Source organism: Microtus ochrogaster, chromosome 4 (genome assembly GCF_000317375.1).
Source record: "Microtus ochrogaster isolate Prairie Vole_2 chromosome 4, MicOch1.0, whole genome shotgun sequence".
NCBI lineage: Eukaryota > Metazoa > Chordata > Mammalia > Rodentia > Cricetidae > Microtus > Microtus ochrogaster.
This window is the reverse complement of record NC_022011.1, coordinates 14857310-14880173: the sequence shown is the minus strand read 5'-3', so window position 1 is coordinate 14880173 and position 22864 is coordinate 14857310. Positions and strand designations below refer to the sequence as shown.

The window sequence follows — 22864 nt, the reverse complement described above, 5'->3', positions numbered from 1 at the left end:
GTGAAACCTGCTTTTGCCTTTTTACTTGGCTCCCTTTTATTTCTCCATTCTGAGAATGACTCTAAGAGACTCTGAGTACATACCACAACTCACCCAAGCTGTCCCTGTGCTTTTGTAGGGACGAGAAAGACAGTCAAGGAGAAAACATGTTTCTGCGCTGTGTGAGTGAGCTTGTGATAGAAAGTCGAGAGGTAGGTCAGCTTTCTCTCGCTCTGGCGGGAGTTTTCAATGTGTTCTCATGCCATGCTCCTTGTGTATGTTGTGCATAGCCTAGAGTTAGAGGTGGGCGGAGCTTTCCTTGGTTTCTAACAGTGACAGTACTGATCCCAGTCTCACTGTGGTCTAGTTTGTGTCCCTTGTCCTCCATGTTTTTCCCTAAGGAATTGTGTGTTATGTTTATTTCCTTGATCAGTAAGCTAAATAAATCTTTTCCTCCACAGTTTGATATGATCCTTGGGAAACTAGAGAATGACGGAAGTAGAAAGGTGGGTTAATGTGCCCCTAACTGCAGAGGACGAGTTACACTGTAGGGTTCACATTGGACACAGTCATTCTAACAAAGAAAGATGAAATTACAACCCAGCCAATGGACTTGGCTTTACACACATTTTTCTTTTCTTTAAAGTTTCCAAATTTGTGATAAGTGATTAGCTTTTTCATATGTTCAAAGCATGCCTGCCATTTTTTAAAAGCTAAGATGGCTAAATTTTTGCCATTTTTGACTCAGAAAACATGAAGAAAAGTAAGTTGATTGCTATGCCTGCTGTCTCCAGATGGAAGAGTTAGAAATGCCGTTCCCTCTCTCAGGACCACTTCCTAAGTACTCAGAACCCTGCCACCCTGGAGATGCCGTTTCCCAGGGTCCTAAACAGTTCTCAGGGACTTGCTATGACCTGGCTTTCCCTTTGTGCCCCGCAGGTACTCACTTCTCTTTGTAAGATTGTGTGGTTGGGCCTAGCAGCCCAGGTGAGAGGCCTGATGGTCCTGATGATGGGAGTCCATCTTCTTGGGCATTGTGCCAACTGTTTTGTGGGTACTTTCTTAGTTAGAACAATTACCAACAAAGTGAGAACCATTATCTTCTGTTTCCCAAGTAAGAAAGCAGAAATAAGACAGGTTAATTAATTGTTTTCTTCAATACCACACAACTGGAATCTGAACATATATATTTTATTGATCCAGGGCAAATCACCCCAACTTGGTCCAGCCCCAGTGGAGCATTAGCCTGGATAAGCACAGGTGTTGCGTAGTCCATAGACCCTCCCCTATCCCAGGGCCTCAGACTCTCCTGATCACATGCCTGCTGTTGGATTGGTGATGGAGACTTTTTTTCAAAGTACTCACCACCACTTTGTGTCTGCTTTAGTATCTATCTTAGAAAGCAAATTGAAAGTCTTGAAAATAATTTTCTCATAACTTCCTGATTAAGAATCACTAATAATTTTACCTACTTTTAGTCGTTTTAGAAAGTCTTTCAGAAGCCACAAATGTGCCATAGCCAGCTCCACAGTGCTTCCAGTAAATGTGTCCCATCTTTCTTTCCATGGTCTTGGTTGGGGTTTGTCTGGCAGATGAAAACGTGTTGAGTAGGGCAAGCACTTCCAGTTCAAGTGCTTCTGTGTCACAGTTGCAGCTGGGTGATGAGTCTCTTCCTCCCCTTTGATAATTTGTCTTCGCAGCCTGGAGTCATTGATAAGTTTACCAATGACACAAAGCCAATTATCAACAAAGTTGCTTCTGTGGCAGAAAATAAAGGACTATTTGAAGAAGCAGCCAAGCTTTATGATCTTGCCAAGGTAAATGTGCCCCTTTCATGCCTCTTCTCTTCTCTGTACTGATAGCTCCGCCAGCCTCTTAGCATTAATTCTCAAGTTTCAGCGCTATCTTGTTTATCACTGTCCCTGCTGGAATACTGTTTCTAGCGTGTTAATGGTTCAGTTGGGGTAAAATTCCTTTTTTAACAGACGTTTTATTGCCCCAAAGGTATCTCTGACCAAAGAAGATAGCATACTGAAAGGCTTTCCTACAGGCATTGTCAAAGCCACCGTGGTTTCCTATGGTAGCCTTCTACAGTAGCCAACAGTGTGTAGTCCAAGAGCCTGGGTTAATGCATCTCCCTAAGAATATGTGATGATTGCTGATGATTTAGGTGACCTAAAAAGGCAGGTTTCCTAGGACTGGAGCAATCGCTCACTGGTTAAAAGCACGTGTTACTCTTCTTGAGAATCCAGGTTGGTTCCCAGAATCCACTTGTGGCTCACAACTATCCATAACTACCAGTTGCAGAGAATCTGATGCCCTTTCTGGCCTCTGTAGGCAACAGGCATATGCAACATGGTGCATATACATATGTGTAGACAAAACACACACACATAAAAATAAATAAATCTTCTTTAAGTAAAGGAAGATTTTTCTAAATTTAAAAATGCTGTAATTGGGGTATAATTAGGGCATAGGAGAATATGCAGGTAGTAATCCATTAGACACACTGTCCTGGGCTGTCTCCAGTCTCAGTACACAGAATTCCGTTCATCACCCCAGAAAGTTGCTGTTTTTATTTTGCTTATTTAATTTGTTCTTTTGTTGATTGTTTTCTTAATCTTAAAAACTCGAACAGAACGCTGACAAGGTGTTGGAGCTGATGAACAAACTCCTGAGCCCTGTGGTCCCACAGATCAGTGCCCCACAGTCCAACAAGGAAAGACTGAAGAACATGGCCCTCTCCATTGCCGAGAGGTAAGGCCAGGGCCAGTGGGCCTGGTCACAGGTCACTATGCCACGCTGCTGCATGTTCAGCTTCACTAGGTACTGGCAGACAGCTTCACAGAGGTTAATCTAATGCACCTTCTTCTAGAACACCCTGTGATCTTAGGGGTTTTGTGAGTACTGTTGGAGAATCCACCTTCCTCCCCAGTAAAGTCACTGAGTTCTCAGACTGTAACCAGCTTAACTCCAGAGGAGACTTGATTTGAGATGCTTTCCTGCAGCAACACACGCATACACAAACCTTTGGCAAGTGAGGCCTCTCCACTTAGGCATTAATCCCCAGCATTGGTCTTCGGGGTTTTAACATGGAGTCCTCATCTCCTTCCTAAAGACTTGGCTGCAGAGTTACTGGTAGACACTAGAGAAGCATGCTTCACTCAGAATGTGAGTTAGAGTATTGCCAAATCTACATTACTCAGCCCTTTACAACGTCAGAAGTAAACACTGTTCACCTCTCCCTAGTGCCCGTCATCCAGAAAGCTTAGGAGGTTGATGCGTTTGAAATGCTGTCCCGAGGTTAGGGTTCTGCGGCCATCCATGCTCCACCATTGCTTCCCTCAGCGCCCCTCTTTCTGTCTTTCAGGTACAGGGCTCAGGGAATAAGTGCAAATAAGTTTGTGGACTCTACATTCTACCTCCTCTTGGACTTGATAACGTTTTTTGACGAGTATCACAGTGGTCATGTTGACAGAGCTTTTGACGTGAGTTTCTGCAAGGAGCTTTGAAGTGCAGGGTATCACCACCGTGCCTGCCTGTCCCGTGCGGAGGACAAGTGTGAGCCCAGGATGTGAAGATGCTGTGCCCCCGCTGCCCCACTCGCGTTGCCTGTCCCCTCTAATCTAGACACGGGCTTCTGAAAGACGTGGGGGTTTCCGAATTTTAGAATTGGGTCTGAAAATGACAACAGAAATCCAGTTAGTAAGTTAGGGTCAAAACTTTTCTGTACATGAAGAGTGCATTTTCCTTTAAAAGCCTTTTTTGCACCAACTGACTGTTACCTTTGGGGAATGATATGACTCTGATGCTGTGTCATATGGGCTTGGTGATGTTTTCTTTTAAACAGATCATTGACCGCTTGAAGCTGGTGCCTCTGAACCAGGAAAGTGTAGAAGAAAGGGTGGCTGCCTTCAGAAACTTCAGTGATGAAGTGAGTCTTTACTCATTACAGAATTGTTTCCTTCCTTTCCAAAACTGAAAGCTTAATTTTTTTAATTGTGTGTGTGATGTGTGTTTTTGTATGTTTCCATGTATATGAGCACATGTGTGGGTGCATGTGGAGACCCTCAGATGATGATAGATGTCTTCTTCAGTTGCCCTACATTTTATATACTGAGACAGACCTGGGGGACATAGGGTATATAAGTCATGGGGTATATGTCATGCACCCTATGGATATACTTCAGTATTAAAATATCATCTCACATACATAGACAATAAGAGAATTCATCTAGACTCACAGGTCAACCAAAACCCTGTTTCTCGAAGAACACATTGTATGAACTCATAGAACACCAGAGAGCTGGAATTGAACCCGTTCTAGAAAAATCTAGTCTAGTTGGCTATCATAACTAGAACTCTCAGAGTTATTAGGTTCATTAAAACAAAAGGCTGGACTGGGGGCGGATGGCTCAGTAGATAAAGTGTTTGAGGTACAAGTGTGAGGGCCTGAGCTTGGATGACCAGTGCCTACCTAACAGTAGAGTATGCAAAGGTTGCTGGCCACAGTGCTGGGCTTCAGGTTTCCTGAGAGATACTTTCTCAAAAGGTAAAGAGCCACAGAGGGAAGAAGAAAAAAACTAATATTAACCTCCAGTTTTAACACATACACACTACACACACAAGCATGTATTCCCACACACGTCTAAATACAGTAGGTAATTTTTTCTAAAGAAGCAAATGACCATGGACTGTTATCACCCCAGAAGCCCTAGGTTCACTGCCTCTCCAGGGCTTCAAGTTTGTCACCATCTACTTCAAGGTGCTCTGCTGGGCTACGTATGGAACCACTAAGAGAGCTTTAAATCTCTGAACATCCAGGCCATGCCCCACAAGGTTCTATTTACCCTGCTGGGCTATAGCATGGTCTTCCCCTGATCATTCCATGTACACTCAGGTAAGAATTTTCTTTAGAACATAGATACTATACTCTGGACACAGCTGCCTGGGCTAGCTTCTCTACATGAGGAAGGTGCGACTGTTGGGACCATGGCACATAAGCTCAGAAATCATCCTCTGTCATCTTTCACCTCACACAGGGAGGATTCTGCTATTAGCCATCCTTCCTTTGTTATTTCTTACCCTCCCTATATACAAGGTTTGTTGCTTCATGAGCTAAAGTCAATACTAAGCTCTGTCCTGTTAGGCTTCCCAAGGAAGGACCAGTGGAGACAGGTAGGCAGACCTGAAGCAGTGGGAGGGAGTTGTGGGGAACTGGGGAACCATATGCATCCCTTACCCTCTAATACTAGATACAGATACTTTCAATCTTGTTATGCTGGCCAGCAGAGCCACCATGCTTGGAGTTGGTGCCTGAGCTTCGGGCATGCTGCCCCACTAAAGTATCATGTATCATAAGGGAGCAGGGTCTGTTGGAGAAGAGGGCCGCTTGTCGTCCTGGCCACCTGGATAGCTTAGCCCCGAAATAACCACACAGAAACTATATTAATTAAATTACTGCTTGGCCCATTAGCTGTAGTTTCTTATTGGCTAATTCTTACATCTTAATTTAACCCATTTCTATTAATCTGTGTATCACCACATGGCAGTGGCTTACTGGCCCCCTGTCTCAGGCAGAAGATCCATAGCTTCTCTCTGACTCTGCTTTCTTCCTCCCAGAATTCAGTTCTGTCTTCTCCACCTACCTATGTTCTGCCCTGTCAGGCCAAGGCAGTTTCTTTATTCATTAACCAATACAGGCAACACACGGGACTCCCACATCACCTCCCTCGCCTTTTCTGTTTAAATAAAAAGGAAGGTTTTAACTTTAACATAGTAAAATTACTTATAACAGGTATCAAGCAAGAGTTACAGTTACAATATTTCAATTTACTTTATCTTTTATCATAATGAAGGAAAACTATAACTATAAATTCTTCAACTCCATCAAAGACTCCAGAAGGATATAATATTACCTAAGAAATCAGGAAGTGCATTATAAACAACTTCCAAAACTAGACAGAGATATCTCACTGCCTAGACAGTCACCCAAAGTTCTTCTGTATCGTTGGGGCATCCATCTTCAGCCTACAGACCCATAGTATCCAGCATACTTCTCCATGAAGCAGGAAATTTCAAAGACAGTTTAGTCACTTCTGTGTCCTGCAGAATGTCTTGCAGACTCTTTTATGAACCCCAAAGGACTTTTAGGCAAGTTCAGCAGTCATTTCTCTGTGGGTACTGCATGTCCAGTGAAGCAGCCCAGGAAAGAGCAGATTTTTGCCCAAGTGGTTAAGGAGCTTCTTCAGGGCCCATCTTCCTCTTGAGTAATTGGTGCTGCCAGGAGCAGACATGTCTCACCGTCATGAAAAGTCCTAAGTTCTTAAAACATTTTAAATGCCATATTTTGCAGTCTTTGAAAAATTTGAAGAATTTCTATCTAACTGAAATATATGTCTATATATCTTGAAAATCTAACATGACTACAAGCTTGACTATTATAGATGACTATCTATTAACCTATATTTCTTAATTATACATTACATTTTTAAATGAGCTACACAATACCTTAATCAAGATCAGAAATACACATACAACAAAATTGACCTTAAATTTGTATCAGTAAACCAAGATCCACACCAAACCAAATGATACATTTCTATAGCATATCCCCCTTTAAATGTAAACAAACAATTATAAACAATATTTGGGAATATGGGTGTACATTTGTCCAAACTGCTTCCTGCTGATTGGGGGTGCTGTTAATCAGGTCTTTTATGGTATATCCTGCATGCTAAGTTTATTTCAGTCAGCAGCTGGGCGAAGTAATTTTTTGAGAGTGTTCACGGCGACCTTTCAGGAGGCTTTGGTCCATGAAACCATATTTGCCTGGAAGCAATCCTCAGGTTCTCATCTTCTGTGAAAACAAAAGAAGAACCTCTTTTCCCAAACAACTTGTTCTTAGACCCAAATTCTGAAGTCGAGATACCTTTATAATATACATGCTGGTTTAGCTTAGCAGCCCATACAGTGAAATGTCTCTCTGTACTAGCTCCTTCACAGTCAAAAAAGTCAAAGAAAACACAGTAATATACACATAATCCAGACTGTCTGTGAATTTTCCATCTTTACATGGCTCATTTTTCTTTACTCCCTTTAATCTATGATTATCTATACTCTGTCTTTTTAAAGACTTTTTTTAAAAAACTACTTCTTTTCCAACTCTATGTACTTTTTCTTCTCTCTCCCAAGCCTGCATACATTTATCTAACACTGTGACCCATTTATCTGTCCTTATTGTGTTATCTGTAATTATCTTCTGATCAGAAGCGTTTCTTAAAATGCTAAGCAGCTTGGTCTCAGTGGCCCTGGGTGCTGGCTCCGCCTCTCTCAGGCTTTAAATATGGTGGAGGTAGTTCACCTCAGCTCTAGGACTGCCGGTGGGAGCAGTCCTCACCACTTAAACTCTGGGTAGCACCATGCAGCATTTAAACCTTTTTTTTTTTAAATAGTAAAAGCTAAATCCACCATGCAGCGCACTGCGTGGCCTGGAAATATCTCTGTGTATGGTGGCAGGAATTTGCCATGCTCTCCTACTTGTGCATGCCTAGTAGATCTGATCCCGATGCCTGCCCAGGTGGGGAGCACTGAGCCGTGGACATGGTCTCAGCAACTTTTCCTCCCCACCCTGAGTGGGCACACAAACACCCGGGCCCACAAATGCCATTGAAATGCTCCATAGCCAGAGTTCACGCTGGCAGAATGGCCCAGAAAGCCGCGTTTTAAAGAATCAGTGGCCAGTGAGTAGCAACTTCAAAAATTTGATGCCACTCTTGACATCACAGTGCTGCTAGCTCCCTTTTGGTGGCTGTAGTTGTCCATCGGCAGCTATCGGACATAGCATGACCAGGCAGAGGCCATGGTCCCTCCACTTACTGCTCCCTCTGGGGACTGGTCCCTTTCGCTTATTCCAGGTGTTTTTCTCTCTGTAGATCAGGCACAACCTCTCAGAAGTACTTCTTGCCACCATGAACATCCTGTTCACACAGTTTAAGAGGCTCAAGGGAACAAGTCCATCGTCAGCATCCAGGCCCCAGCGAGTCATCGAAGACCGTGACTCTGTAAGATCCCTGAGAAACATTGCTGAGAATCATTTTGCTGGTTTGCAATTGCCCAGCCCCCTTAGACCACATGATCCCAACCCTTCTTCCTTTGGGACCTAGCACTAGTATAAATCTTATACAGGAAGCTCTTGGAGAAAGCTTCAAGTGTTGGGATCACTGCTTTTCTCAAACTAGGGGGAGGAGTGGGGTGGAAGTCAAACAAAATGATAATTTGTGATTGGTTCCTTACAGTGTGTTGGGCTGAGACAGCTCTCTGGCAGAGCAAGCAGCCTTTGCTCAGTTGAGAGCTCTGACACCCTGTAGAATGTGACAGTGAAGGCTAAGGCATTCCTGACACTCTGTATACAGCGTAGAAGAGGCCGTGGTGGTTCTCAGTGCATCACTCTGGATTGACAGTTAACCAGCTTTCTTGTCTTGATCTTTTCTCTCAGCAACTCCGAAGTCAAGCCAGAGCTCTGATTACCTTTGCTGGAATGATACCCTACCGGACATCTGGGGACACCAATGCCAGGCTGGTGCAGATGGAGGTCCTCATGAATTAAGTGCTGTGTTGGATGGGGTCTGGGGCTGCCTGTACACTATCAGTATATTAGTCATGTGGGCCAGCTGGGGTGGGCTTCCCAGTTTTGTTTCTGTTGTATTGTGTTTTGTTTTTTGTATTATGTATTTTTGTCAGTACCAATAAATTTCTTTGATTTGTATTTCTTTTAAACATTTTTTTCTTTCCTTTTTTTCTTTTAAAATTTTGGATTTTTTGTTGTGTTTTGTTTTGGGGTGTGTGTGTTTGTGTGTGTGTTCGGGAAATGTTAGCATTAGTTTTGACCCAGAGAAGGAGAGGTAACATAGGTGTCTGTAATTTGGCTAATATGACTTTAAATGATTAAAAAAATTATTCATCATGAGCAAGGAATCAAAGCCTTTGGAGTCGCATTCACTCAGATACTGCAGTCCATAGAAGCAGAGTCACAGTGCATTTTCCCAAGGCTAGCTGAGTGTGACGTCAGCCTTGGGTCATAGACAGTCTGTGGGTGGACTACTGTGCTGCTGTCCTGCTGAGTAGCCTTTGAGGTCAGGTATCCCCAGACAACCCCTCGTTCTTCAGCCAGGATTCCAGCGGATGGGTCTGCTGTTCCACAGTTCCCGGAGGGTTCAAAGCGTGGGCTTGGTACTGCTGGATAGAAACAGTGTGAGTGCCCAGCTCAAGGGGAGACTGGGGGAGCCTATCCACTGCTCTGCTCTGCTGAGAGCCGATGGATGACTTCACTCCCCTCTCAGAGAACGTTTAAGCCGCCTTCCCTTGCCAGGCAGTTCTACTTGGTTATCCGCGTCAGCACTCACAAAGGCAAGCTCATGGGCTCCTTCTGCATGTCTGACATTCAGAAACATTTTGACATCTGCAGTCTGGGTATTTGGTCCCTGAACAATAGTTGTCATCTGTTGCTGACCCTGCTTCTCTCTCCACACCAGAGCCCTAAACTAGAAAGATCAAAATGAGCATTTGCTCCTGAGCGAGCCAGTTGGGCAGGGTCTGCTCTTCAGAATGTTGAACACTCTTGAACCCTTTCCCACAAGCTCCTAGGGGAAAATCTCTTATGAATGGAGAGTCACTCCCACATCTTCTCCTTTGGGAAAGGGCATGGATTTCATGATGCGTAAACGGCCCTCTGGTCATATTCTGTCTTCCTTCCCTGGTCTCATCTTGAAGGTGGGACCCAAAACTGACCTTCCCTTTGAAGTCTGAGAAGGCAAGCCCGCCCATAGGAGGTTTAGCTAAGCAAGGTCTGTCTTGCTCATGCGCACCAAGAATTGACATGGTTTGTTTTCACAGTGCTGTGATGGGAGCTCTCTAGACTTTGATAGCACATCTTGTCTTTATTTCTTAAATTGGTTCCTTCTCCATAATTCGAGAAAACTGGAGTTGATTGTGACCTCTGTTGCTTGTCTCTTCTTTACCCCATCTGAGTTAACTGAATTTGTCCTTGTTTTATGTGGTGCTGACTGCACACATGCCCTGTCAGAAACCAGATGAGGCCTAAAGCCAACAGGAAGGAAAAACAGCAGCTCAGGTAGTGGCGTAGTCAGTGGCCCGGAGCTTAGGAGTTAGTATGGGGAGACCTTTGTGGAAGAATGAGATAACTGTACCAGAAGGGTTAAGCCCACTACAAGCAAATTCCAGTGCTTGCTCTGTAAAGTGATTTCATGACTGCATGTGGCATGCTGGGCCTGAGTTTGTAAGGCATGGCGTTACCCTGTGTCCGGGAGTCATACATGTCTGATGCTTCATGACCAGGTGACAGCCCTGCACTCGTTTGTTCAGAGAATAAACCCTTTCCTGGGGCGTGGTCTGCGCTTTCATAGTTTACCTAGAGAAATTAGGAGAAAATGGCTCTTGGAGTCTCATCTTTCAGGGCAGAAATTCTAATCTTGAACAAAAGCAAGGGTGCTTTGTAGAGGCTGTTTCAGTATCTCATAACTAACTCCTGGGGAGCCTCACAGGGAGGTGCTGACTGCTCAGCACCTTTTCAGGGCCTGGAGATTTAATTTTCCCTGTTCTTTTCCTTTGCTTTTTCTTTTTCCTCCTCCTCCAAAGTAGTTAGGTGACTTCAATGGGACAATGAAGTGGAATTGAGGACCCCTCTTTGAGCATGTCTTCTGGTTGTGGCTTCTGAGCTGGGGAGAGGGGTGTCCATTGGAGGGCCAGAAGTGTCACTTCTCTGGAGGCAGAAGGTAGACCCCACTTTTGCCCTGTGTAAACTCAGACTCGAGCTGGAAAGATCTTTGCTGCCGTGATGCTTTTGCCCTGTCACTTTAAACCCTAGGGTTGAGGATATTTTAAGTAAAGAATTAAGGGTCCTCCCACAGTGCCCAGCATTGGCTGATTAGAATAACAAAGCTGGGTCTGTTCTTGCTTTGGGTTTCAGCATTGCCTGTTAATAGCTCCTGGTTCAAACTCCCAAGGCTGATTTAGCTGGATGCACCAACTTCTGCTGCCCTAGGCTAGATCTCCACACCCGTGTTTCTCCTTGGGTGTCAGAGCCTTTGTTTCTAGTTGGTTCATTGGGTATCTCATGTCACTTGCCAAATTCCCATGAGACCATTCTATCCTTGCCATTCATGCTTGGAGCTTGCTGAATACTGTGCTAGAAATAGCCTCCAGACTGGCATGTCGCCTGTGCCTGCCAACCGACTGGCCACAGGGTGGACTGAGCCTCTGCTAGGGAGGACTATTGCACACTTAGGGGTGGTGTGGGCAGAGAGACCTAGCATTGCTCTAGCATGCTTTGTTTCTGACTGCCTTTGCCCTTGAGCACGGGTTTCTCAGGCGTGAGGCAGGTAAAAACATTTGCTTCTGATTTTCATTGACTTGTTGCAGCCGAAGGGGGTTGTCACAACTCTAGATTGGGCATCTGGCCTCAGTGTGAATGTATTGTAGCCCTCTGCTGGCCCTGGAAGACCTAGCATTAGCCAGGCTTTTAGTGGCAAAAGGCTGTGTGACCCCCTTCATTGGGAACAGATTTAGCAAGTGAACACTGAGTCACTTCTGGGTTGAAGATAAACAATGAGCCAATTATAGGGTCAGTTGTGTGTCTGCAGTGCCTTTGGCTTGGCATCTGCTGGCGCTCACTGTTGGAGACGGAGCTCCTGGTGCAGGCCGACAGCTCTGGAACCACAGGAGCTCTGCAGCTACTTGGGTGACTTGCGTTTCTGAAGTAGCAGAAATGGCAACAAGATGAGAAGGCAGTAACTGGAGTTCAGGCAGGCTGACTAATGGGACAATTGGTGACCTCCTGTCGCCTCCCGGGTGTTTTCCATCAGGGCTTCGAATGCTGTGTATGCTAGAAGGGGAAGAGGCAAACTACAGTTAATTCTCACTGAGGAGTAGCTTGTGTTGGGAATGCGGTGGGCAGATTCTCTGCGTCAGTCGGTGGCATGGCTGGTTTCCTTCTTAGCTTTTCTGAGGTCACTCTTGTGGTTTGTGGGGAGAGGGCATTATGGGAGAGTCAGTGCACGTGTCATGTGTTCCTTTCCATGCAGTAACTTCTGTGTTTGCTCTGTTCAGGATACTCCCTTCACCTCCACCCCTGTGTCCATCCAGTAAATGTTCTCCCAGTGTGCCATGGGCTTCCTTTGTTCAGTTCTTCAGTGGAGTGGGAGCTCCTTAGCTGGGGCTCCTCAGAAGGTGACAGGTAAGGGAGTTCCTTCTGTACTCCTGGTGTGGAAGGCTCCCAAGGCCTACCTGGTTCTTAATCTCTGGGTCTTTTCAAGGCACAGCAACCTCCTTCTGTAAGTATAGGATCCAAAGTCATTAACGACCTCAGATTCAGACTGAGGTGTGGTAGGCAGTAAACAGCATTTTGGTACAAGGCCATCGCATGGCATTCTGGATCTGGGAGCCTTTATTTGGGACCCTCATTGAAAAGCACTGGGGAGGCAATACTGGGGGCTGCCTTTATCTCAGCTGATAGCAGGAAAGGCTGGGCCTGACCAGGGGACAGGTGTTTCTTAACAGTACCTGCTATGCTTCTAACCAGGAAGGATGCTGTCAAGATCTGGGCTCTGGTATTCTTCCTAGAGATGTGCAAATGGCCAGCAGTACAGGGTGGTCATGTCTTTCTTTGGGGCCCAAATGAGATGGCCTGAGCTCAGCCTGAGGGTTCCCCAAAAGTTTTCAACCTGTTCTTTGCTGGGTCCCTTGGAGGCAGACTGTTGATCCCAGAGTCGTACCCTGGACCCCTTGTAAAGGTTTCCTGATGTCCTCTGAACTCAGTGCACCTCCTGGAACCAGGCTGGCAAGGCTGTGGCCTTTGAAGGGACCTTGGTGAGGGGGGTAGAGTCAGAACTGCTGCTGGAGCTGTCTCTTGAAGTGGCCTCCTTTTTCATGGAGACTTGGAAAGCAGACACAGGAGGATTACTTGAATTCAGTTCTAGGCCAACTAATTAAGACCTTGTTTTTATTAAAAAATAAGTAAAAATAAAAGGGGGTAATCATTGGTGACCCACCATGAGTGTCACCACAGCTCTTCCCTGGAAATGGCCAGGTTTCAGCAATAGAAACCCTTGGAAACACATGGACTGGTGCTGGTAAGAGAGGCCCAGAGCCTGGGAAGCTTTGTAGCAGCATGACTGAAAACTGTCCCCATTGCCCTGGAGATTGTCTAGAAGCTCCTCTCAATTCCCCACAGGTCCCTTTCTCCAGCCATGCCAGCCTGGGACATCCTCCTCACCATCTCTGTCCCTCCCTCACTTGGAATGGGATCCTTCCATGAGCTCTCATGCAATTGGGCTCACTGGGTTTTTTAGAAAACTTTAAAGCAAACCAAAAATTTTCTAAGAATGGGTGTGTGATGTGTGACCCTTTGGTGACAACCGCAGCCATTCACATTTGAAAGCATAGACTTCCCATGAGGGATTTGAGACTTCTTGCTGGAGAGCAGATCCCTAGACATGGATATGCCAGAGCTGCGGTGTGGGAGAGCAACAGAACTCTCTCAGAAGAGCTGGGAGCTGGGTGAAGTTCCTCTCTACTTGGGAATCACTCCCTCTGAAACAGCTTGCTCCGGGGAGGGCAGAGGTACCAGCTCCCTTGCCCTCAGATACTAGGAAGCATCAGTTAACTCAAGTGACTCAGCTACCTGGAACTGTCACTCAGGAGACCCCCATCAGGTAAAAGTCAGCTTGGGTCCCTCTTCCTGCTCCATGTAGGTGGCTTCCAAAGGTGATAGGGGTTCCCCTGTGTGGTTTAGTTAGCCCTTCACAACAAGGTTTCATAAGGCTTCAGGAAGAGTAAGTAGCCCACATCACGGTTGCCTTTCCTTCTGTTTCTTCTATTCCAAGACACAAAATTAGGTCAAAGCTGGTAGATCGGTTTTGCTCTTGGAGGACAGTTACTGATAACTGCAGCTGGCTGTTCCTGTTTTTTTCAGTGGCTGCTAATTGGATAATGTAATTCAGCAAATGTTTGAGGGCCTGCCTAAGGCCAGACAGTTGACTCAGCTTACACTGTGTCCCCTTTCCTGGGACATGATTCTAAAACAGACTCACTGCCCCCTTAGGGGATAAGAGCAGTGAGAGGTCTGCAGGTGAGTCTCCTGATTGATGGCAAGTCACCAGGAATCCTGAGGCTGCAGATCCTCTCTCAGTTTGTGAAAACAGCCCTGGTTTCTGGGGAGCTGAATGTATACACCCAGACACCAATGAAATAGGCCAAGAAATGCCACAGGAGAAGATACACAAAAAGAGGAAGATGGGCATGGGGGTGCATACCTATAATCTCAGATACTCAGGCAGGAGGATTGCAGGCTGAAGGCTATCCTGGGCAATTAAGTCCTGAAACCCTGTCTCAAAACAGAAAAGGACTGGGTTGGGTATCACGGTGCTAAGTGCCTGCCTGCCATCACAAAGCCATAGGTTCAGTCCCAGGATTGTCCTCCAAAAGAGGAAGATGGAAGGCAGGTCTCCCAGAAGCTGGGGATGGAGGAGCTCTCTGTATGTGACCCACAGAGGCAAACAAGATGAGTGACTGTCTGGCCAGCTTAGGCAGTGAGCACCAGGGCTCTGTTGGCCTGCTCCCTCTGCTCATGCTCCAGTGCTGCTGTCCACGTGGTAATGTTTCCTGTGCTTGAATCAGCAGCAGCCGAGGGACTAAGGTGAGTGGAGAACCTGCCAGAGGCCACAGGGTTCCTGTCTTGTTTAAGGAGTATGCGGGGACCTGTATGGTGGCCCATGAGGCAGAGAGCAAAGAGGCCACAGAACTGCTGAGGCAGTGTGTCTAGGCAGAAACCTAGTGGCCAGTGTGTGTCCTCAGTATCTAACCAGAAGAGAAGAGATCTTTAAAAGCCACCTACAGCATAAAGGATATTTTCAAAAACTTACAAATCAGCATTCCTTTAGCAGGAAGAACCAGTTTCTGGGCTGCAAGGCCACACCTCCCACCCAGCAGCCCCCAGCCCTGCTGACACCTGAGCTGCAGAGCTAAACTGCTGCAGTGGGCTCCAGTGGCCTGGGGAGGGGCTAGACACTGGCCGCTAGTTTTCAGATGTTCCTCAGTTGATTTTCCTCCCTTGCAGGATCAGGAAGCACCATTCTGACTGACAGCAGGGTGTGGTAAAGTAGTCCCTTACGCTCCAGGGCACAGTTTGTTCAGAGAACCTTTGAGCTGTAACAAAGAGGTGAAAATTCAGCCTGACTAGGAAAAATACACCATGCCTAGGCCCATCTGGTCACTTTGCTTGGTGTCCCCACCATGGTCAAGGCAGCCCATCCACATGGTTTTTCAAATGGCATCAGATGGGAAGAGCCTTGTGGGGAGTGGAGGAGTTGAAGTCAAGTTTTCAGGATATTGCAGGTGAAGGACATCTGACAACTTGGGCTGAATCCCTAGTCCCAAACCCAAGGTACCCCTTGGTGATGTCCGCCTGCTCCTGCCTTTTTGAGCCTTGGCTGGGGCCCTTCACTGCCCATTTCAGTGCCTGCCATATGAAGTTCAAGCTCTCTGGGGCAAGAGCCCAGGCTTGTTGTGTGGGTCCAGCACCCAGCTCTGCAGCCTGGTCTCAGGTGTCCTCAGCAGGTCCCCTGGTGCCGGAAGCCACCAGTAGAAGAGCTCTAGGAGATGGGCAGGGCACTTCGGTGTCATGTGAACACCATGCATGGCACTCCTAGAATTCTCTTGAGTGTTTTCTGTTTTTACATCAGCCTCTCACCTGCGAGCAAACACAGCCAACTCTGGTCTCTACTCAGAGTCTCAGCCACCTTTTCCTGCCTTTGCCCACAGCCAACCATCGAAGTAGCTGCTCCCCAAAAAGCATACTTTAAACTAATCAGATTAGCCAAGGAGCTGGTTTTCTCACACCTGTTTTACATAGTAACTGAAGAACTGAATCTAGAAAAACACAAAACTGTTTGCAGAGCTCTGTGAATGTCTTCTAAAGCCCCTGCTCTGATGGTCAGCCCACAGATGGAAGGTTCTCTGTGTCTGTCAGTTAGACAGACACCCAAGTCTCAAAAGTATGTGTATGTGGACCAGGCTTGCTTCTCTCATCCTTCCTATTCCCTCTGTGGCTCCAGGACCAGGCGTCGCTTACAGCTAAAGAGGAACTGGGCTTTTAAAAGATGCTCTGAGGTTGCTTGCATGGTTCCTGTTGCAGGAGTCTAGATCCCAAAATCTCGAGACCATTAAGCTAGGTATAGTGACACATGCCTATAATCCCAGTACTTGGGAGCTTGAGGCAAGAGAATTGCTGCAAGTTTGAGACTAACTTGGGCTACATAGCAGTTACCAGGCTAGCAATGGTTATATTGCAAGACTGTCCCAAAAATAAGGGGAAAAGTAATTAAATTGAGCCTGGCGATACACACCTGTAAATCTAGCACTTAGAAGATGGAGGTAGGAGGACCACGAGTTCAATACTGCCCTAATAAATAAACAAAACAAAAAAGGCCATCACGAGCTACACAGTAAAACCCTGTGGGTGTTTGTTTGTTTGTTTGTTTGTTTTGGGGGGGATGTGGTCTAGGCTGGCCTGAACTCCCTGAGTAGCTAAGTTTAGCCTTGAGCTCCTGATCCTCTGGCTTCTACCTCCCAGAATCTGGATTATAGGCATGGGCCCCATACTCAGTTTGAAACCGTGTTAACAAAACAACAAAAACTGTTGCGTAAATGTACGGTTGGATTCAGATTGAGACAGAATGACCATGCCTCCCCTCTTGGTTTGGGGCTGGGAGGGGCGTTCCCAGAAAGTTAGAAGGGCAAAGATGTTTTTTAAATGAAAGTTTAGATGTAAGGGAAGCAAACAGTGGCTGATTCATTGGTTTCCTGGCAGTCAGTGGGTTGGAGGAATTTACCTGTTACTGGAAACCTGAATTCTTAGAAGGATTGCTCCTTCAGTTTGTGTAGCTGCAGCAGGACTGAGCTCAGACCAGCTCTGCATTGAAAAGTGCAGCTAAACCTGAATGGAAGGCTAAAAGGGTTGGTGGGGACTTAGTGTTTTGTGAAGCAAGAAATAGAAAAATGAAATCTCGGTCTCACCAGATAGCAATCTCTATTCAGGAGTCAACTTTTTGCTTTGGCTGCCACGAAGCACCAAGCTTAAATGATGATCTCTCTTTTCTTTGTTTGAGATATTACAAACACCTTATAGCATCCTTGCCCCAACCAGAGGAAGCCCCCCATTTTCTGAACCTATGTAATATTTTATTCAAGGATTTATGCTTTTATGTCTAAATTGTAACTTGTGACTTTGGGTCTTGAACATCACACGTCTGAGGACACTAGCCATACTTTGTCCTGCTTAGTCTCCAAAATGGTCACATTAAGTCTCGTGCATTGCCTATACCTGTGGAGACCTGTGGGGTGATGGTGGCCAAACAGCCAGGGGTCCTTCCTACCCTTGGTCTTAGCCAAAAGGCCAAGAAATAATCTGGAGTCCTTTCTTTAAGCATGCAGATGTCTTAGGGGCTACACATTTCCGTTTTGCATCAGCTGACCATAGTTAGTTAGTGCCCGGCTGTGTTAATGCTGTCTAGGATCAGGATACAGCAGGCATGGCCATGTGCTGTGCAAGGCTCCAAGGGAATGCCAGTGGCTCAGCCCTGTTTCTCACCTCCCAGGGCTGCCATGGTCCTGGTACCGCTGTGCCTTCCCTGCTCCTATACTGGGTAGGATTTGGATCTGTCTCCGTTCAGTGGAGTCATCGAGTCTGTGAGCCCCTAGTGGGCAGGGATCCAGCTTCATGTTTGGCAGCCCTAGGCTTCTACTTGGTCCTGGCCCAGGGCAACTCCTGGCCAGGGAAGATGTTTGCATGGGTTTTCTACAGTCTCTGAATGGGAGGAGCCACGTCCCCCAGGAGGAAGCCACGCCCCCAGAAGGAAGCTTCACGGTTCTGGTAGGTTGCTGCAGCTGGTGTTGTGAATCAGGCCGACGAGCAGCGCATCCTCTTACCCGGCTATTTCACGACACCAGGGTTGCATCCTACCCATCCTCTCCAGGAAAGCCTCGCGGGACCACAGGACACAGGAACTTGGGGACAGGGTAGCTTGGGGTAACTGACTGTGAAAGGTGATGTTCAACAGTCCATGGCATCTCGGTTATACAGCTCCTCATCGTCACCTGAGCAGCTTTAGACAAATGCCAGTGTCTGCCCTCTCCCTACTCTACTAAGCCACGGAGGCTCTGAGTGTGACCTCAGCATTTCCGAGCGGTTCTAATCCACAGGCAGCAGGAGGGAACCAGGTGGGCCTGTGGCTCAGAATTGAGCTGCTCCCCCGTTGTTGTCTAACCATGCCAAGGCACTCGCTTGCCCTCTCCAGGCTCCCTCCTTTAGATTTGATACGCACCATACAACTGCCCCTGGCACCAAGACACCCAGAACAAAATCAGCTCCTTATCTTGGCACCCTACCCAGGAACATATTCTCCCATGGAGTGCTCCCGTCACTACCTGCCCCCCCCCCCAAAAAAAAAAACCAAACCTGGCCTCGTACAACTCCACAGAGATGCTAATGCTGCCATCTCTGTCTGCAGGACACCTATCATCTTACCACCCTGAAGTTCCTTCCAGGCCTGGCCACCAATCGCTGCATATTGAAGAAACCCCAGTCTGGTCTCCCTTAGTCCATTCTTTACACAACCACCACTGTGATCTATGGCAAGTCCAAATCTGACCATCATCACATAGTAAGTTATAACTTGTAAGATGGTCTTTGAGGCCCGAGTTCCCTCTTCCAGGGACACACCTAGTTTGCTTAGTCCTAACACCCAGACCTCTCTGCTCTGTTGGAAGCCCAAGCCTCACTTTGCACTCTGGGGCCTTTGCTCTCTTCCTGCCCGACTCCCTACCTCTTGCAGATCCTGCTCACGTATGGGTGGCCAAGCTTGAGGGTTTCATCCTCAGAGACCTAAGAAAAAGCTTTATTTTCTGCATAACACTTTCTTCACCAGGTGTATTCTGACAATTGTTCGTGTGTTTATTATCTGTCTCTCTGTAGAATGTGAGCCCCCAGAGGGCAGGGCTTTGTCTTGTTCAGGGAAGGGGCGCTTGCTCAGCCAGAAAATAGTATTTGGTAGTTATCTAATAAATGTGGTGCAATGGAGAAACAGCCCCTGCAGTCTGGATTCCCGCCATCGCTTTCCTGTTCGTCCAACCCATCAACCTCCTTCCCCTTTCCTACCCACTTTTCCTCTCTGCTCCCATCTCCTGTGGGATCCCCTCTTCTGCTGGTGGCCCTCTGTGGTCCTGGAGATAACAGGCCTGAGTTGGGGGTCTGCAGCCTGCCCTCCTGTCCTCGTGGCTCAGCCCCTGCAGTGAGTTTTTTTTTTTTCCTGATTCCTTGAGTCTCTCTGCTCCTTGGCTGCCCCGTTCCCCCTGAGAGCCAGGCTGAGGCTAGGCAGGAGGGATCTGGCTGACCCTGGCACAGGTGCCTTGCGGCGGCTGCGGTAGCTAAGGCTCACCCAGTGGGGAAACTTGCTTAAAAGCGCCCCAAAAGCAAACAGAATGGAAACTGTTTACCCAATCCCAAATCTGTGCTCAGAGTAGGGGGTCCTGTGTCCTCTCAGAAGCTGAATACAGGAGGGGAGAGACCGTGTGGCCCAGTGCTATCTCTCTATCAGGAGGAACCCGTCCCAGGTTTATCAGATGGACTGCATCCCAGCAGCCACAAGCCTTGCCTACTCCAGAGAGAGCACTGGGGCAGAAGGTTCTGGAAACAGCCTCACACCCCTCCCCGCTGACACAGGTGCTTTGGAGAAAGGAAGAAAGGATAAGCCAAGGTCACTCAGCAATTTCACAGCCTCTTACTCCTGCCTGGAAACTAGCCCTGGCCCTTTCTGCCCCAAGATCTTTATCAGATATTTTCCAGAGCTGCCAGGGCACGCAGTGTTAGAACGATGTGGGGATGTTGGGTGGCTGTGATTTTTGCCAGGTAGCTGGAAGTTTAAAACCAGAGGATATGATCTGCCTCAAGGGCAGCGGACCTGTTGGGGGGAGGTGGGGGAGGCTTCACAATCTCACCTCCTGCCAAGAAGGTAGAAAATGGACCTGGAGGGGCCTTGGCCTGAATCCTTACTTCAAACCTTCAACCCTGCTGGGACACATATGTCCACCTTTGTATGTTTTCCTCTCCTCACTGCTAATTCCCAGTAGAGGCACGATCTGTGCTGTGGGAATCCCAAAGCGCCCTTGTATGCCCCTCTCAAGGGTAATCCTGCCAGTCAGGATTTGTCCTCCTGGGTTAGCCCTCCTTGGTACTAGTCACCTTCGTTCATGGACTGTACAACCAACAGGCATTTATTGGGCACCTGTCCGTTATTCCGGTTGCCTGAGGTAGTCTAAACAATAGGGCAAGGTCGCTTTGTGGCTTCCATTCCAAGAAATTGGAGGGAAGACATGCCCGTCCACAAATAAGAGGACTGAGGTCTGAAAACCTTTCCAAGCTCATTGGGCTCTAACTGGTCTCAGCAGTCTCTGCTGGCCCTCCAGCTGGACATGCTTGTCCTGGTCCCTCTGGTCCCTCTGGCCAGCGGGGCCTCCTGAAAGCATCCACCGGGTAGTCCTTACTTCCTCTTGGAGGTCTCAGGTCTGGATGCCTTGGGCAGGACCTCTAGGGGCCATGGGTAGGCTCTGAGAGGCAGGGCGCAGTGGGAGGGAGTGGGAATGCCTCCCTTCCTCTCTCCCTCCAGTTTCCTCTGGAAGATACTGGAGCCCGAGCTGGGCCTAAGCGGAGCCCCAGTGCGTGAGTAGACAGCAGCCTTCTGGCCTTCAGCTCATCCCAGGCCTTCAGGAGGAACAAGGCAGTTAAAAGGCCTCCTCCAAGGAGCCAGCCCTCCCCGGCTATCTACACCTTGTCCCTTCTCCAGGGGCCTGCTCCTATAGCGGTCAGCTCACCTCATAGATGGGCTGGGCTGTTTCTAGGTGTCACTTTCTGTCAACCCTGCCCTGCTATGAGCAGAAGCATGGCTTCTCCAAGTCCCTGGCTCCCACCGCCACACAGCATGGGGTGGGGGTGACGCTGGCAAGGGCCTGTTGGACGGTGACAAGGGGTCTCCAATCTTAGTTTTAATGTTTTATTTTACAAACTTTATTCTAAAAAAATCTTGCAACCAAATGGTGGAGGTACAAGCCTCTAATCCCAGCTTGTACCTCTTGGGAGGCAGAGGCAGGCAGATCTTTTTGAGTTCAGGGCCAGCCTGGTCTACAGAGTGAGTTCCAGGACTACCCAGTGAAACCCTGTCCCAAAACACCAAAATCTTGCAAATAAATAAGAAACATTGCACACCAAAATTTATCATATCAGAAGTTGATGCAGCGTAATGAACTACACAGAAATGAAACTTCACATTGTATTTTACACCTTTAGTATCGAATATATATTTTCTTGCATTTATTCATCTTCCAAACCAAAAACCTCTGTGGCAGGGTTAGAAGGGGAAAAAAATTAGCTTCCCCCCATTTCATATCTCGTGTCATTTCCTGCATCGATATGTAGCTTTTCTTGTTCTTTCTTCCTGCCATGCTGTACCCACAGGTACTTCTGTCCATACACGGACATTTATTTTTGTCTAGATGCCACATGGGAAATGTGTTGTTTCTGAGATTGTGGATCTCACCTAATATTCACTCTAAGCCCATCCCTTTTCCTGGAAAACTTTTAACTTCATCTTTCTCTTCAGAGCTGAGTAGCACGCGTGTGCACACCCACAATTTATGCATACATATGTACATATATAATTTGTGTTATTCATGTATTTATTGATTTCAATTCTTTGCTATTGTGAATAAAGCGGCAGTGAACATGCACGGTCTTCTTGAGTTCTTGAAAGGGGCTGGGTTGCCTCACCACAGAAGCAGACTGCGAAATGAACGTCCAGGGCCTGTCTGGGAGAGCAGAGGGAAGCAGGCTGTGGTGTAGACCCTAAGCCTCAGATGATCCAGGGAAACCCTGAGACTTTTATGCCCCACATCCGTGGGTCCTTAAACACCCAGCCTCTTGGGGGAAAAGACAGCATGGGTGGGACTGTAAGCGTAGGAACCAACTCTGAGAGCCCTCGCAGCCGCATGGCCGTTGTTTCTGTAGAACACATCAAGCATCTACTAATTGATGTTTCAAAACCCAGGGTCCCTTCAGTGATCAGCCGACTGCTCCATGGGAGCGTTCTATGGCTCCAGGGAGGGAAGGCACAGTTGGGCTCTGTGAACCACAGCTCTGTAGGCCAAACCTGTGGATGTGCAGCTCAGGCGTGACCCTGTGTCTGCCCTGGAGGCTGGAGGATAGCACCAAGCCCTCAGGGTTTGTCGGCCAAGAAGTGACTGCAGGTCTAGTGTGAGGCCGCTCACACGCTCCTGTAAGCCATAACCATAATGGCTTGTATATATTGAGATGTATCAGGAAAGACACCGAGAGACAGAGATCAGAAGATAGACTTCCTTTTAATATGCATGTCCTGAAATGACATTCACTCAAACTAGTAAATAGAAGGGAAGAGATACGCTGTGGCCCCAGCTGCAGCACTTGTAACAGGCCTTCTCTGGGTCCTTTCTCCTGACTGCTGCTTCCTGGGGCCTAGCTGCAGACCCTCTATTACCCTAGACTCAGAAGAGCTGCCTCTGGACGCAGCTAGCCCAGCCCTCCTACTCCTAAGTACCCCCCCCCCCCGTGTCAATGATCAAATAAATGGGGGCAGGACAGCAGTTGGCTCTGCTCCGCCTCCCACTCCTGGCAGAGACCCTGCTCACCAGCCACGGGCAGTCTGGGACAAGCTCCCGCCTTCTGCCCAGCCTATAAAGCCACCCTTGGTGTCCTTGCCCACCCTTGATACCCAGAGTCGTC

The 22864-nt window shown here is 47.5% G+C and overlaps 1 protein-coding gene across 2 annotated transcripts in view; it reads left to right on the top strand.

The window, feature by feature from the left end:
• Positions 1 to 8761, top strand: part of Nup93 (nucleoporin 93) — a 104465-nt gene extending 95704 nt beyond the window's left edge. For both annotated transcript variants that reach the window (XM_005345611.2, XM_026778657.1), the window contains 8 exons: positions 119 to 191; positions 441 to 485; positions 1680 to 1796; positions 2618 to 2736; positions 3350 to 3467; positions 3830 to 3913; positions 7914 to 8042; positions 8477 to 8761. In XM_005345611.2, the coding sequence (XP_005345668.1) occupies positions 119 to 191; positions 441 to 485; positions 1680 to 1796; positions 2618 to 2736; positions 3350 to 3467; positions 3830 to 3913; positions 7914 to 8042; positions 8477 to 8587 (796 nt within the window). In that variant the 3' untranslated portion in view covers positions 8588 to 8761. The remainder of the gene's footprint in view (positions 1 to 118; positions 192 to 440; positions 486 to 1679; positions 1797 to 2617; positions 2737 to 3349; positions 3468 to 3829; positions 3914 to 7913; positions 8043 to 8476) is intronic.
• The last annotated feature ends 14103 nt before the right edge of the window (positions 8762 to 22864 follow it).